Below are 15,157 nucleotides of genomic sequence, written 5' to 3' on the forward strand. Positions count from 1 at the left end.
GAGGGCAGATTGGTGATAGCGGCAATTAGAATGCTTGGTGTTTTGGTGTGGGGGGAGGGGACAAAAGGGGAGAAAATTTGGAACCCAAAATTTTGTGAAAATGAATGTTAAAAGTGAAATAAAAAATAAATTTAAAAAAAAAAAGAAAAAAAAAAAAGAAATTTGGCATTGATTATGAGACATTGGAGACCTGGGCAAAGTACAGTCCAGCATGGTGTGCCCATATCAAAGATGGCACCATGCTATGTGAGCAAAGCAATATTTCAGTAGTCGAAAGAAATATGAGATGTGCAAATTTACAGACATCTCACACTTAAATGGTCATATAGGTTATTTGTGCCAAACCTGTGGTAGAGCCTTCTGAGCTCTTATCAGTCTGATCAATCACAGTCAGACACACTGTACCTTAACCCCAACATAGTGATGTCATTTTGGTGCTTTTCAAGTATGAAGGACAACAATCACATACTTATAGGAGTCAGATAAAGACTCTAGGAGTAAGATAAAGGCTCAAATCCTTCCAAAGCGCTACTCAAACCTTAAAAAAAGCATTATTCTTCTGTTTCCATTTACTTTTGAAAGAAATTCAAGAATTTGTCTAAAGAAATCCAGGCAAACTAAAGAAGAGAGGGATGCTTTAGAAAAATAAGGAAAGGCAACAGGGTCAATCATTTCATTTGGCTTCCTATATGAAAGGAGGCAATATTGTAAGTTCTTAGATGCAATTGGTGAATTCAACTGGCCAGGTTGTTATATTTCTAGGAGATGATTAAGTTTTTAGAGAATAGGCATGAAATTTTATTTGAACTTAAGGTCCTTAATGGGCATTTCTGATGACTTTATGGCTTTTGTAAGAAACTCTCAGAAATACATATTCCTTTACATGTATTTACACAGTCCTGATAAGCTTAGCCTGAATAAATGCTATCAGCCTCTTGTTTTCAAAGTGTAAATATTTGATCAGCCTCTTTTAAAAGAACAAATATTATATTTAACTTGAAGGTGTGCAAGTGTACAAGTTGAATGTGAGAACAAGCCCTGTACAACTAAGTGAATCTCAAAGTTTATTTAATTTGACTTTCAAGTGTGAAGTGAGCCAGATCTACGAAATCACTTAAGACACTTTTTCCAGCTGTTTATGACAGAATAAAAGAAGGAAGGAGACAAGGTAGTATAATAAAAGGTGCCTGAGAGTCTAGATATGTGGATCCTCATCTAGACCTAAATTCTTGCACCAGGAGGCTACAAGTTGGTCATATGGCCTTGACTAGGATACTTAGAAGGGGTCACTGAGGTCATCTAGTCTTACTCATAACTGAGCACAAATCTCTTTCACCATTTCATCATTTCTAACCAATAGTCATCCAGTTTCCACTTAAAAACCTCCAGTGAGAAGGAATCAATTACCTCCTGAGGAGCCCCCATTGAACTTTTAAATACTTTAATTATTTGAAATTTTTTCCACATGTGGAGACAAAACCTAATTGTTTCTAGCTTCCACCCATTGCTCATAGTTTAGTCTTCTGGGGCCAAGGTGGTATAAGATAGAATATGCTCCATTTGGGAGAAAATTTTTGTGCTTCTGTTCTTGCTATATTTTTAAAGCAAATATCCTTTTATAAAAGCTAAAAACAAAATAAACTAGGCTGAAAAAGAAGATCGAAAGAGGAAACTTTAAGAACCATTAGAGTCTCTGAAAACCATGATCACACAAATGAAAAAATGAAGAAGTTATAACAGTTAGAAAAGAAATTAAGGAAATAATTAGAAACTTAGCCCAATCATATGCAAAAAACTCCACTTTATAACTTTTCAGTGAAATGAATGGATATTTATAAAAATAGAAATTAGCAAGACTAACCGAACAAGAAATGCAGAATTTCCGTGACCCAAGTATAGAAAACAAAATTTTTAAAGCCAGCCATAAATTAATTTCTTTTTAAGGGGAGGAAGAAAGTAGATGGATTTACATGTAAATTCTGTCAAACATTCAAAAACCAATCAACTCCAATATTATATAAATTCTTTGAAAAAATATGAGAAAGAAATAATACTAACAGACTCCTTCTATGTAGCAAATATGATCCTGATTTTTAAACATGGGAGAGATAAGGCAGAGAAAGAAAAGTTAATTGAATAAATCTTTAGCAAAGAGGTTACAGAAACTAACAAAATTATGCCCCGTCAGCAGGCTAAAAATTTTTTAACAGAAATGAAAGGCAGTTTCAATATTAAGAAAATATAAGCATAATAGACTCTATTAGTAGAAACAATTTTAATACTATTCTATAAGTAGGTATAGAAAATTCTTTTAACAAAATGTAACAATTATTTCTATTAAAAATACAAAAGGCATAAGAATAAATGGGCCTTTTCTTATTTCCAATATGAAAGTATCTCTCTCTAGAGGAACAAAAGCTAGCATTATCTGGGATGGAGAAGTGATAGAGGCCTTCTTATTATAATAGTAATAAAGTAAGGATGTCCATTCTCACTACACACACACACACACACACACACACACACACACACACACACACACACACTACCTGTAGCTATAAGACAAGAAAAATAAATCAAAGAAATAAGCATAGGAAAAAAAGAAACACACTTATTATTTTTAAAGATGATTTGATGCTTTACTTAGAGCACCCTAGATATTCAACTAAAAATTTAATTGAACATTAACATCAGTGAAGTATCAGTATACAAGTTAAACCCACAAAAGTCTTAAGATATGATGTATATTACCAACAAAATCTAGCAGGAAGTGATATAAAAAGAAATTCCATTAAAAATAACTACTGAATTCATAAACTATCTGTGACTCTATCTATAATGACACATACAGTAATTAGATATATACAACTGTAAATCACTTTTAATAGAAATAAAGGAAGAAAAATAAGTGGAAAGATATAAATTATTTGTTATCGGGACATGCCAATATGCAGTGCTATTCAGATTAATTTAGAGATTTAGTATGACATGAAAATAATAATCTAGAGGAACAAAAGGTCAACAATCTCAAGTGAAGTAACATAAAAAAGAAGAGAAAAAAGCTCCCTTGGCTTTCGTCAAGTCCAAGCTAAAATTTCATCTTCAACAAAAAGTTTTTTCTGATCCCTCTAAATCTAATACCTTCCTTCTTTTGGATTTCTCCTCTTCATTTTATATATGTATCTCATTTGTGCATAGTTATTTTTCAAGTTATATCCCTTATTAGACTGTGAGCTCCTTGAGAGTAGCCGCTGCCTTTGTCTTTTTTTGTATCCCTAATGCTTAGCATAGTGTCTGACAAATAAGAGGTACTCAATAAATGCTTACTGACTGACTGGCTACCACTACCAATAGTAGTTTGAGATATCCAGCAAGTAGTTGGAGATGCAAGAATGGAGATCATAAGAGAGGTTTGGGCTGCATAAAAATGATAATTGAATCCATGGAAATGGATGAGATCACCAAATGAAATAAAATAAATGAATAAGGAAAGAAGGCCCAGGACAGAGCCCTGGAGGATACCCATAGTTAACAGGCATGAACTTATGGAAGAGCCATCAGTTTCAAAGGAAGCTGAAAAGGAGTGATCAGATGGGTGGAATGAGAACCAGAAGGGAGCAGTGTTGTGAAAGCCTAGAGAGAAGACAGTATTGAGGAAAAGAGGTTGATCAACAGTGCCAAAGACTACAGAGAGGTCATGAAGGATGACCCATCCTTAAGAAAAACCCTTTAAAGTTGACAATTAAGAGAGATCATTATTAACTTGGGAAAGAATAAGTTCAGTTGATTGAGGAGGCCAAAAGCCATACTGCACATAGAAAATAACTTTGGAGGTAGATTGAAGGAATCAACATAGGCCCCTATTAGAAGTAGGACCTGAGCTAATCCTTGAAGGAAGCAAGGGATTCCATTAGATGGAAGTCAGAATGGAGGGTATTCCTGTCATGAAAGATGGCTTATACAAAGAATAGGAGATCACTTATGGATTGTCATATGTAAAGAAGAGCAATATCTTGATCATAGAATGTGTGAAGGGGGAATCATGTGCCATAAGACTGGAAAAGTAGGCTGAAACCAGATTGTGAAAGAGATACATGCCAAACAGAAGTCTATGTTTGCTCCTAGAGGCAAGGTGTCAATGGAGCTTCTTGAACGGAGAAGTAACAAAATAGGATCAGGCCTATGTTTTAAACATATCAACTTTGTATTCATGTGGATAGATTATAAAGGGAAGATGATAGATAGACAGAGAGATAGATAGATAGACAGATAAACAGAGAATTTATTATACATTTATTTTATGCCAGGCACTGTGGTAAGTGCTGAGGATACAAATTCAAGCAAACAAGATAGTTCTTGTCTTCCAGGAACTTAGATTCTAATGAAGGAAAAAAAAAAAACACTTAGAGGGAAGCTGATAAGGAGGAAGAGTAAGAGGTTATATGAACTGTTGTGGGGGTAGTTGGGAAGAGACATGGAGGTCAAATTCTGAGCAAGATGAGGCAAAAGCTAACTCAGAAAAAGCTCAGCATTGGAGGGGTACAGTTCAAGTTTCCTGTGGGGAGGGCTTAAGGATAATGGCTGAATTACAAGCAGCATGATATGAGGGTGTGGAGATGACCAAAAAGTGGTGTGAAGGCCTAACTCCAGGCAAGATGAGATTAAAATTCAACTGTATTAGCCCAGTATCTGCAATTAAGAGTCTTTTGCAATAGTGCTATTTGTGTGAATGGAAAGTGGATGACTCAGAATGTACCATGAAGGTAGCACCAATAAGACTTGACAACAAATTAGATACGATGGAGATGGAAAAGTTGAGTGAAATTATGCAGTTGTGAACTAGGTAACTGGAAGAATGCTGGTGCTCTCAACAAATGTAGGGAGAAAAAAGGAAAAAGTAAGAACTGTACGGCAAGACAATGAGTTTTCTGGACCTGCTGAACTTGAGACACTCATGGAATATTTCGCTGAATGTGTTGAATAGGCCATTGGTGATTTGGGGATAGAGTTGAAGAGAGAGTCTGGCACTGAATATATAATTCGTGGAACTGTCCATATGGTTGAACTCATGCAAACTGATGAAATCAGTAAGAGATAGAGTCTAGAGAAGGAAAAGAAGACAGTCCAGGGTAGAGCCTATACTCATGCATCGGGGTGGAAGACAGAAGATATTTCAGCAAAGGAGCCTGAGAAAAGGTCAGTCAGATAGGATGAGAGCCAAGAGAAAGCAAGGTCATGGCACCTCAAGGAGTAGACAGTATTGAGGAACAGAGAATGGTCAACCGTGTCAAATGTTGCAGATTTAGGAAAAAGGAAAGATGAAGACTGATGAAAGGCAACCAAATCTGGCAGGTAAGAGGCGATTGGTAGCATCAATGCTATGTGGCTGGGATTCTTGGAAAATCACATTGTCTGAGGAATCCAAGTAGTAGAATGACTTAAAATCAATGAAGTGATAAATGGCAGAGACAGATAGGCTAAGATATGTGTCTGGTGATTACCTTTGCTCAAGAAATGGCTTAAGTATGATCACTGAAGAAATATGTAATAAGGAAAGGAAATAGACCATCCAAGGGGTAAAAACAGCTAGGAAGCAATACTGATAACCATGAAATGAAAGAAAACCTTGCCAAAGGCCCACAATGCAATTAGGCCTTTGTGGAGGATCTAAGTAAAGAACACAGACAAAAATCACACAGGAAAAAATGCATGGGTTGGGCTGTGTGCTTGCTCCCATGCCTTTTAGCATGATGTTTTCAGCCATGTTGTCAAATGCTTTCAATGAGGATGAACATGACATCAAGGTCAACTACCATACTGATGATAGGTCCTTCAATTTGAAAAGGCTACAAGTCAGAACCAAAGTGGAGGGAGTGTTGGTACATGATTTTCTGTTTGCACATGATTGTGCACTCAGTGCTGCCTCTGAAGTTGAGATGCAACAAAGTATGGATCAATTCTCTGCTGCCTGTGTTAATTTTGGCCTAATAATTAACACCAAGAAAACACAGGTGCTCCATCAGCCACTACCACACCATTCATACGCAGAACCATCAGTTACAACAAATGGAGAAGTTTTGAATGCTGTGGATAAGTTCATTTACCTTGGCAGTGAACTTTTCAGGGATGTACACATTGACAATGACAATGTATGCATTGCCAGAGCTAGCTCAGTGTTTGGGAGGCTCCGAAGAAAAGTTTGAGAGAGAAGAGGTATTAGACTGACTACCAAACTGAAGGTCTACAGAGCCATTGTGCTAACTTCATTGTTGTATGCCTGTGAAACATGAACAGTCTACCAGCACCATGTCAGGAAACTGAATCACTTCCATTTGAACTGTCTTAGAAAGAGTCTGAGGATCACCCGGAAAGACAAGGTACCAGGCACTGAAGTCCTTGCCCAAGCTGAACTGTCAAGCATTCAAAGTATGCTTCAGAGAGCACAACTCTGATGCGCTGGCCACATTGTTCAAATGCAAAATATATGCTTGCCAAAAAAGAACTTGCATGGGGCAGGTGATCACATGGTGGGCAGAAGAAGTGATACAAGGACACTCTCAAAATCTCTCTCAAGAGCTATGGATTTGACTGTGTGACATGGGAGACACTGGCACAGGACCGCTCAGCATGGTGTGCCCGCATCAGAAAGGGTGCTGTGCTCTATGAGCAAAGCAGAATTGAGACGGCACAAAGTAAGCATAGGATGAGCAAATTTGGAATGTCCACCCCAAATATTCACACAGACTATTTGTGCCCAACCTGTGGTAGAGCATTCTGAGCTCATATTGATCTGATCAGCCACAGTCAGTCACACTGAAATTTCACTTTATCATGGTGATGTTATTTTGGTCCTCTTAGAGAACGAAGGACAATAACCAATCATTTCAGTTATTTTAGTCATATCTGACTCTTTATGACCCCATGGTCAGGAAGCCCAGTATGCATCGGCAGGAATATGTGCATGTAATGACTTGTTTACAATATAATATTATATTGTTACATGACATAATATTGTGTCATCAAAATTTCAATGCAGGAAAAACTTCACAAATTTATAATAAATTAACTTAAGATGCATTATTTTTTAAAAATTAATATTTTTTGAAATGATACAAATTTCAGAAAAGAAACCATTAAAGGGTTAAAGAAAATAGCTTTCCAGAGATGTGCTGAGTAATTTTTTTTTAAAGGGGAGGTAGACCAAATAAGTTTGAGAACTTCTGGACTAGGCAACGGACAGACTTCCCTACAACCCTCAAATTACACCCTATATAGGTAGCTGCCAACTTTGTCTATGTACAGGGCCATCCCTGGGACTCATTACAAAGCTTTTGTAGTTGTTCAGTCATTTTTTAGTCATGTCCAACTCTTTCTGACCATATTTGGGGTTTTCTTGGCAAAGATACTGGAGTGGTTTGCCATTTCCTTCTCTAGCTCATTTTAGAGATGAGGAAACTGAGGCAAACAAGATTAAGTGACTTGTCCAGAGTCACACAGCTGGTAAGAGTTTGAGGCCCAATATGAACTCAGGAAATTGAGTCTTCCTGACTTCAAGCATGTTACTCTATCCACTGCACCAACTAGTTGCCTATCAAAGCTGCTACCCTTGATTGAATCTAATCTATTCCATCCTCTTTCTTGGGGAGGGTGGGGAGGGAAATAGGAGGTCATAATGACATATAATGACACCTCTACCCCTCCAAACTGATATCCTCACAGACTGTAACATAAGATAAGTAATCAGCTTGCCTTTGTGCAGGAACGCAAAGCATGTGAATTATTATGATGTGTCAATAAAATTAGTACAGGCACTTCCTGTTTGGAAGTGGTTTCAGAGCCTTGGGGGAATTGAAAGGGAGGGGATTACATTGCCTAGAGCAAGATCATTGGTATCATAAAACAAAATTAGAAACATTTTGCCAAGTCTAGATTCAATAAAATGAATTCTTGATATCTTTAGGTGAAAAAAAAGCTTGTGGCTGGACAGCAGAAGCAGTTATCTTCACCAGCTAGATCTTGTTTAGCTGCTACAGAGAAATGAACAGCACAGACAGCTTGAAGACAATAACTCAAGACCCTCTCTACTGATTTTGCTTGTGGTCCACACTGGACCCTGAAAAGATCGATGTGGGATGGGTAGCTCCTCCCCACTTTCCAGTGAGCTGGGAAAGGTCATACCACAGTTTTGCAGCCATGGAACTTTTCTCATCTGAAGAGTTATCCATCCTGTTTTGCTATAACTGAGCTGCTGGTGTGTGGCTAGCATTCAGCCGACCAGACAGCTTCCTTGCCAAAGATCTAAAGACCACAGATGAGCAGTGTCACTATACCTTCAGGGAGAACCTTATTTTGGATTGTGAGGACATAGTTGAGTGAGTGGAAACTCTTCTATTATTTTTCAGAACAAGAAATTGTAGCTACAAGACTCACAAGCCCAGGGGAAGAACTTGAAGACTGATTTTGAAAATAGATCACAGCCACAGGACATTTAGAAGGAAATTTTTTTTAAAAAATGAAATCAAAGAAATTTCATTTCTTAGTGGTGCTTATGTTCACAGTGACAGTGTACTTCTTCTATATCAACAATGTGTTCATACAAACAAATCAGAGGATGTTAAAAGTCTCAAACTCTTCAGCTCTTGCTGAAGTTTGTGATTCAGTTATCAGAGGACAGATGATTTCTATTCAAGAAACTGTTCTGAACCCGACAGTTGAAAATCTTTCTTGCCAAGACTATTTGCTCCAAAATCACTTCATAACAGTTCCTCTGTCAGAAGAAGAAGCCCAGTTTCCTTTGGCCTATGTGATGGTCATACATAAGGATTTTGAAACCTTTGAGAGGCTCTTCAGGGCAGTTTACATGCCCCAAAATGTTTACTGTGTTCACGTGGATGAGAAGACAACAGCTGAGTTTAAAGATGCTGTGAGAAGATTGGTGGGCTGCTTCCCCAATGTTTTTCTTGCCTCTAAGATGGAGTCAGTTGTCTATGCTGGAATATCTAGGCTCCAGGCTGACCTGAACTGCATGAAAGACCTCATAGCCTCCGAGATTCAATGGAAATACGTTATTAACACTTGTGGGCAAGATTTCCCTCTGAAAACCAATAAGGAAATAATCCAGCATTTGAAAGGATTTAAAGGGACAAATATCACCCCAGGGGTGCTGCCTCCCCCTCATGTTATTCGAAGGACGAAATATGTCTACAAGGAGCAGAAATATATTTTATTTTCCTTCATGCTGTGGACTTTCATAAAGAAAACTCTTCCTCCCCACGATCTGACCATTTACTTTGGCTCGGCTTATGTTGCGCTCACGAGGGAATTTGCCAATTTTGTTCTCCAAGACCCATGGGCCATTGATTTACTGGAGTGGTCTAAAGATACCTATAGTCCTGATGAGCATTTCTGGGTGACTCTTAATAGGATTCCAGGTATGGTTGACTCTGATTTTTATTTTAGCATATTATTAGTTTCAGTGGTCATTGCAGAAAATAAAGTTACATAACTGTAACTATTATACTAAGGTACACTGAATGCTCATAAAATGTGCCTATGAAATTTTAGTCACAAGTCCCTGATGGCGTGTGCAATCATTTTGGAAAGCAAGTTAAATGTTGCATAGAGGTCCAATACCACTGTCATATACTGGTCATATGGGAGACAGAGAATTTGTTTACAGCTTTGTGGATGATGTATTTAGAGTTAGAATGAGTCAGTTGAGATAGAAGTAAATTATTGTTAGATCAGGAAATCAATCAACAAGCATTGGTTAAGCATTTATTAAGTGTTATACACTGTGCTGGTCACTGGGCATACAAATACATAGGAAGGAAATAATCCCTACTCACAAGGAGCCTACTTTATAAAAGGAGCAGAAGTGAGTTAGGAATAGGTAAAGTAGAAGATGCAAAAAGGTTTTTTTCATTAATTTTTTTTTTCAAATGTAGTTTTGCCTTTTTAGTACCAACTCCCCAATTGAAAGAGCAAGAAAAAATACCAAATCCCCTATTATGAACATATACAATCAAGTAAAAACAAATTTCTGAATTGCTCACATCCCAGCAAATTATGTCTCAATCTACACTTTGAATCTATCCTTTATCAGGAGGTAGGCGGCATGTTTCACTGTAAGTCCTCTGGAATCACAGTTGATCACCCAATAAGATTATTTGAAAAAAAATAGGGAAGCAAAGCCAAAAGGAAGGGAGAAGGATTAAGCAGATATGTAGTCAATTATATTAATTTGGTTATAGAAGATCCAAGTACAATTATCACTTCCCCATTGTGATTTTCCCCATCGCAGTTTTGATATATTGCAGGTCAGTCTAAGAAACTAAATAGGAATTTTGGGGGAGTTTTGTGGAAGCCAAAGACAACACATGAAGGCCAGCAGACAACGTAGAAAAGGCTTAGAAATTCAGAAATGCATAGAATACATTGATTTCTTTTAATAGTATAATAATTCAGATTTCTTCTCTGGTACAAAGGGAGGTCCAAAAACTTTAATATGTATTTTCCAGATCCTGGGGGTACTGCTCCCCTAACTCCGTCCCAACCCTTGTGATGTGGAAGGGATATAACTGTAGTGAGCTTATGAATAAATGTGATGGTATATACCTGAGAAACTCAGGAAAACTGGACGGAAAGTCGATGACTTAAGTAAAACTTGCAATGAGGGACACAGTCATGGCAGTCTCTGTGTGTTATTCTTCATTCTTTTGTCTTGGTTGCTGGTTTCATCAGGACAGGTTCCACAAAGAACCAGAAACATTGTATGCCAGGAGGATTATATTATGGCTGCTGATTTCCTTGACTGAAAATAGATGCTCCCTGCACCTTAAGCTTAATTCAAGGAGTCTTTACATCATTTAATGGGATATCCAACAGAGTGCTTTGATGGAATTCTGATACAACTTATCAGAAAAAAAATTCTTGACTAGGTTCTAGCACTTTGTGCTTGTGTATCCTGTTTATATGGACAATACCAAAGGTAAAAATAGGAGTTTGAAAAACACATGTAACCTGCAACATCTATATGGTGCAGCATAATTATAGAACATTTTATATATATATATATATATATATATATATATATATATATATGTATATATATATGTATGTATATATATGCTAGTGTTATTGTTGAAATGCAGAGTGGATCGCTGTTTTATTGTCTGAAAAAGGTTAGATGAGAGAATTCTAGGTTCATTACTGGAAGGAGCCTTGTGAGTCATTTAGGCCAATCAATTCATTTACAAATGAAATTCCTGAGAACCAGAAAGGTTAGGCTCTTACCCACAGGTGTTAAGTGGAAGAGTCAGGATCACCTGAGAACCTAGATCCTCCAACCACAGAGGGACACAACACTTTTCCATTGCTATTGAGTTAGATCAGATATTTTCGTTGTTTTTTTCTGGGAAAATTGTGAACTAGCAGTATTTTTATATTCTTTTCTTATTATGTAGTAGTCTCAGAGGCACACGAGGAAGCTGAGATTGACTATAAGGCAGATTAATAAGGAACAATAATGTAGCTTAATAAGCAATCTTTTAATAAGGAATAATAATGATACAATTAATAAGGATTCTAAGAGTAATGTGATGGGGCAGCTAGGTGGTACAATGGGTAGAGTGCCAGGCTTGAAGGCAAGAAGACTCATCTCCCTAAGTTCAAATCTGGCCTCAGATATTTGCTAGCTGTGTGACCCTAGGTAAGTCATTTAACCCTGTTTGCCTCAGTTTCCTCATCTGTAAAATGAACTGGAGAAGGAAATGGCAAACTACTTCAGTATCTCTGCCAAAGAACAACAACAATCCCAAATAGGGTCACAAAGAGTGAGACACTACTGAATAAAAACAACAGTTTCCCTCAGATGTGTCTATTACCTTAGCTCAACCAATGAGGGGAAACTGGAGACAGTGGAAGGAAGGAAAGAAGGGAGGAAGGGAGAAAGGGAGGAATGAGTTCAGTGGCAAGACATAGGTCAGAATGACTAGTGATGGCCCAGTAGCAACTGAGTGAAAGATGGAGTGAAGAGGGGAGATCCTTGAGGCAGAGAAACCAACCAGGGGGTTATTAGAATGATCCACATGTGAGGTGATGAAGCCCTGCACCTCATGGTGGTAAGGGAACAGTAGTGTCGGAGGAGAGAAGGAGGGATATTCAAGAGAGGTTGCAAAAGTAACAGCACTTGGTGACAGATCGAATACGTGGGAGGCGGGAATGCTAGAAGAATCAGAAAAGGTTTCATGTAGAAGGTGATGCCTGAGCTGAATCTTGAAGGAAATTAGATATTTCAAGAGCTAGGAGTGAGGAGGGAGTGCATTCCAGGCACGAGAGAGAGCCAGTGCAAAGGTCTGGAAGCAGAAGGTAACCTATCATTATAAGGAAAAGCAAGAAAACCAGCTGGGATGAACTGGCGTGAAAGAATGCTAGATTGGGGCCAGGTTAGGAAGAACTTGAAATACCAGAGTACCAGGATGTAGAAAACTTTGAAGAAGAGAGCAGAGAATGAGGAAATTATTCCATAAAGGAAAAATGTCTCTAGTTGGGACAGATATCAAGGCATTAGAAAATCTGAAAATGAAGGTAGAAAACACAAAGGGGTCAGGTTTCAGTGTCCTGCCAACTTCTACAGGACATTTCTTCTCACAGCTGTATTTTGTGGAGGAAAAACTCTTTCCCTGGTTGTATTTTGTGGAGAAGAAAGTATTGGCTGCTGAAGTTTTATACCCTAAGCAGATTTCAGTCCTCTGGTAGGTAGACCGTGAGTCATTGATCCAGGTTCTTCATGGTCAACTTGATGCGGCTGTAGAGTTAGTTTAGGCTGCAGTCCCTCCAGACCTCCACAGATAAACTAAAGAAAATACAACGTATCAAGGGACCGGGCATGTAGACATTGACCCATCTCTGATGTGGTCTTAGATGCTGCCAGCTCTTTAATACCCACACGTAAGGATGGACTCATGCCATGTTCTTTGGAAGTCTGTCCAGCAGTGACTCTGGGAACCAGTTTTGGGCCATTCAGATGACAAATTAGGTCTGCTGCTATATTTAGATGCTCCTTTCAAATAAGAAAATTCCATCACTGATGCTCAGACATCTCAGGACCCCAAATCCAAGAGAAACAGGAAGGTAGCCAAGAGGAGAATGTTCCTGAAAGACTGTCACTGAAAGTAGTTTGGAATAGGAAGAGAAGAAGCTACTACTTATATATACCACCTGAAGGTTTATAAAACATTTTGCATGTACTAGCTGTCCCAAAAGTCTTAATGCAGCTTTAAACTTTAATACCTTAGAATAAGACTTGTGGAACACCCAGTATTATCTCATTTGATCCTCACAACAACCCTGCAAGTTAGGTGCTTTAATTATCCCCATGTTGTAGAAGAAACTGAGTCTTAGAGAGGTTAATGCCTTGCCCAGGGACACACAACTAGTGAGTGTCTGAGGCAGGATTCAAACTCAGGTCTTCCCATCTCCAGGCTAGTGCTTCATTTTCCATGTCACCTAGCTGAAACTGAGAAACTACCAAGCACATCTCAAAAATTCAACAAAGGAAGGGGTCTAAAAACTGACTTGGTGGCATAATTTCTTAAAGAAAAAATAATGATAAAGACTATTATTCATGGGGATGGTTGATCAGTCAATAAATGTGGAGGATGTACTGTACGCCATAAACACTGTGCTAAGTGCTGGGAATTGTGTGGTTTGTCCTTCGTTCTCAAAGAGGACCATGACATTGGGAAGATGAGGCCATGATTTGCAAGTGAATTGAATTTGAGTGAGGAAGGGTTGTGCAAAGTGACCAGCCTCACTTTGTCCTCCAGAGCCTTCTGATTGGGACAACTGGAGATGACCCAGGATGCAGTGGCAGACCTTGGCCTTTTCATGCTGAGGTCTCTCCAAGCTGTCACTTTGAGTCAACACCCATTCCATGATTAGGGCTGTTTAAGAAGCACTGGGGATACAAAAAGAGTCAAGACAGTCCCTGCCCTCAAGGAACTTACTGTCTAAATGGTTAGAGGGAGTTATAGAACAAGGCAATGCCAGGAAGAACTTTTCCAGACAAAATCTATGTTCCAGACCAGTTACTGCTATCTCCTGACTTCTGCATTTCATCTGCATTAGGGGCAGCTAGGTGGTGTAGTGGATAGAGCACCAGTGCAGGAGTCAGGAGGACCTGAGTTCAAATCTCAACTCAGACACTTGACACTTACTAGCTGTGTGACCTTGGGCAAGTCACTTAACCTCAATTGCCTCCTCCTGGGTCATAGCCAGTCATCCTGATGAATATCTGGTCACTGGATTCAGATGACTCTGGAGGAGAAGTGAGGCTGGTGACCTGCACACCCCTCCCTCACTCAAAATAAAGTCAAGTGCAAGTCATGTCATTATTTCCCTGATGGCATGGTCTTCTTTGGCAATGAAGGACAAATACACACACATTTCTGACAACAGATGAAATAATAAAAGAATAATATTCTGGACTAAAGTTCTCCTTGAATTCCTTTAGCAAACAAAATGCTATTCCCTCCCCACCCCAAAATGTTCTGTTCTCCCCCAACTGCCAACAGTGAGATGCAGGTATCACCTCATTCTCAGTGTTTGTTTACAGCAAAGCAGGTGCTGGTAATGACCAGAATGAGAAAACAACAACAAAAAAGGTATGAATGGTACCTATGTGTATCTGGAGAAAAAGAAATGATAAATGCTGGCCATTTTTTTTAAATGAGAAAATAATTCTGCTTTAATGGTATTCAATAAACATATTGATACTGGTTCTCTCCCTCTGTCTGTATGAAAGACAACCATATATTACATCGTATGTCTATCAGACCTATCTCAGGTGCTACACAGAGTATCCTGAAGGAAGAAGGGGAATTCTACAGCAAGGCACTGTTGACTGTTTGTTTCTAAAAAACACAATGTATTGTTAAATCGCAAAACAGTGAGCCAAGATTTTCAAAAAGAATGGAGCACATTGCTCTCACTAAATTATATTATTATACATAATATTCTAATGAATATTAGGCAAGAAGATTTTTTGAGCTATTAATAAAGTGAAATTTATTTTTAAATTATTTATTTCCATAATATACAGAATATTAGAACAGTTATATATGTATATAATTTATCAATAAATGTACATAAATTG

At 38.3% G+C, this 15,157-nt stretch overlaps 1 protein-coding gene and 1 long non-coding RNA gene across 2 annotated transcripts in view; one reads left to right on the forward strand and one right to left on the reverse strand.

Moving 5' to 3' along the window:
* LOC140500821 (N-acetyllactosaminide beta-1,6-N-acetylglucosaminyl-transferase-like) overlaps positions 1–15,157 on the forward strand; it is a 139,189-nt gene that overhangs the window by 61,140 nt on the left and 62,892 nt on the right. The window contains exon 3 of the mRNA XM_072603798.1: positions 7,961–9,431. Coding sequence (XP_072459899.1) covers positions 8,513–9,431 — 919 coding nt within the window. The 5' untranslated portion in view covers positions 7,961–8,512. The remainder of the gene's footprint in view (positions 1–7,960; positions 9,432–15,157) is intronic.
* Positions 1–15,157, reverse strand: part of LOC140500824 (uncharacterized) — a 66,083-nt gene that overhangs the window by 13,442 nt on the left and 37,484 nt on the right. The window lies entirely within an intron of this gene.

The sequence above is a fragment of the Notamacropus eugenii genome, chromosome 4, assembly GCF_028372415.1.
Source record: "Notamacropus eugenii isolate mMacEug1 chromosome 4, mMacEug1.pri_v2, whole genome shotgun sequence".
Taxonomy (NCBI): domain Eukaryota; kingdom Metazoa; phylum Chordata; class Mammalia; order Diprotodontia; family Macropodidae; genus Notamacropus; species Notamacropus eugenii.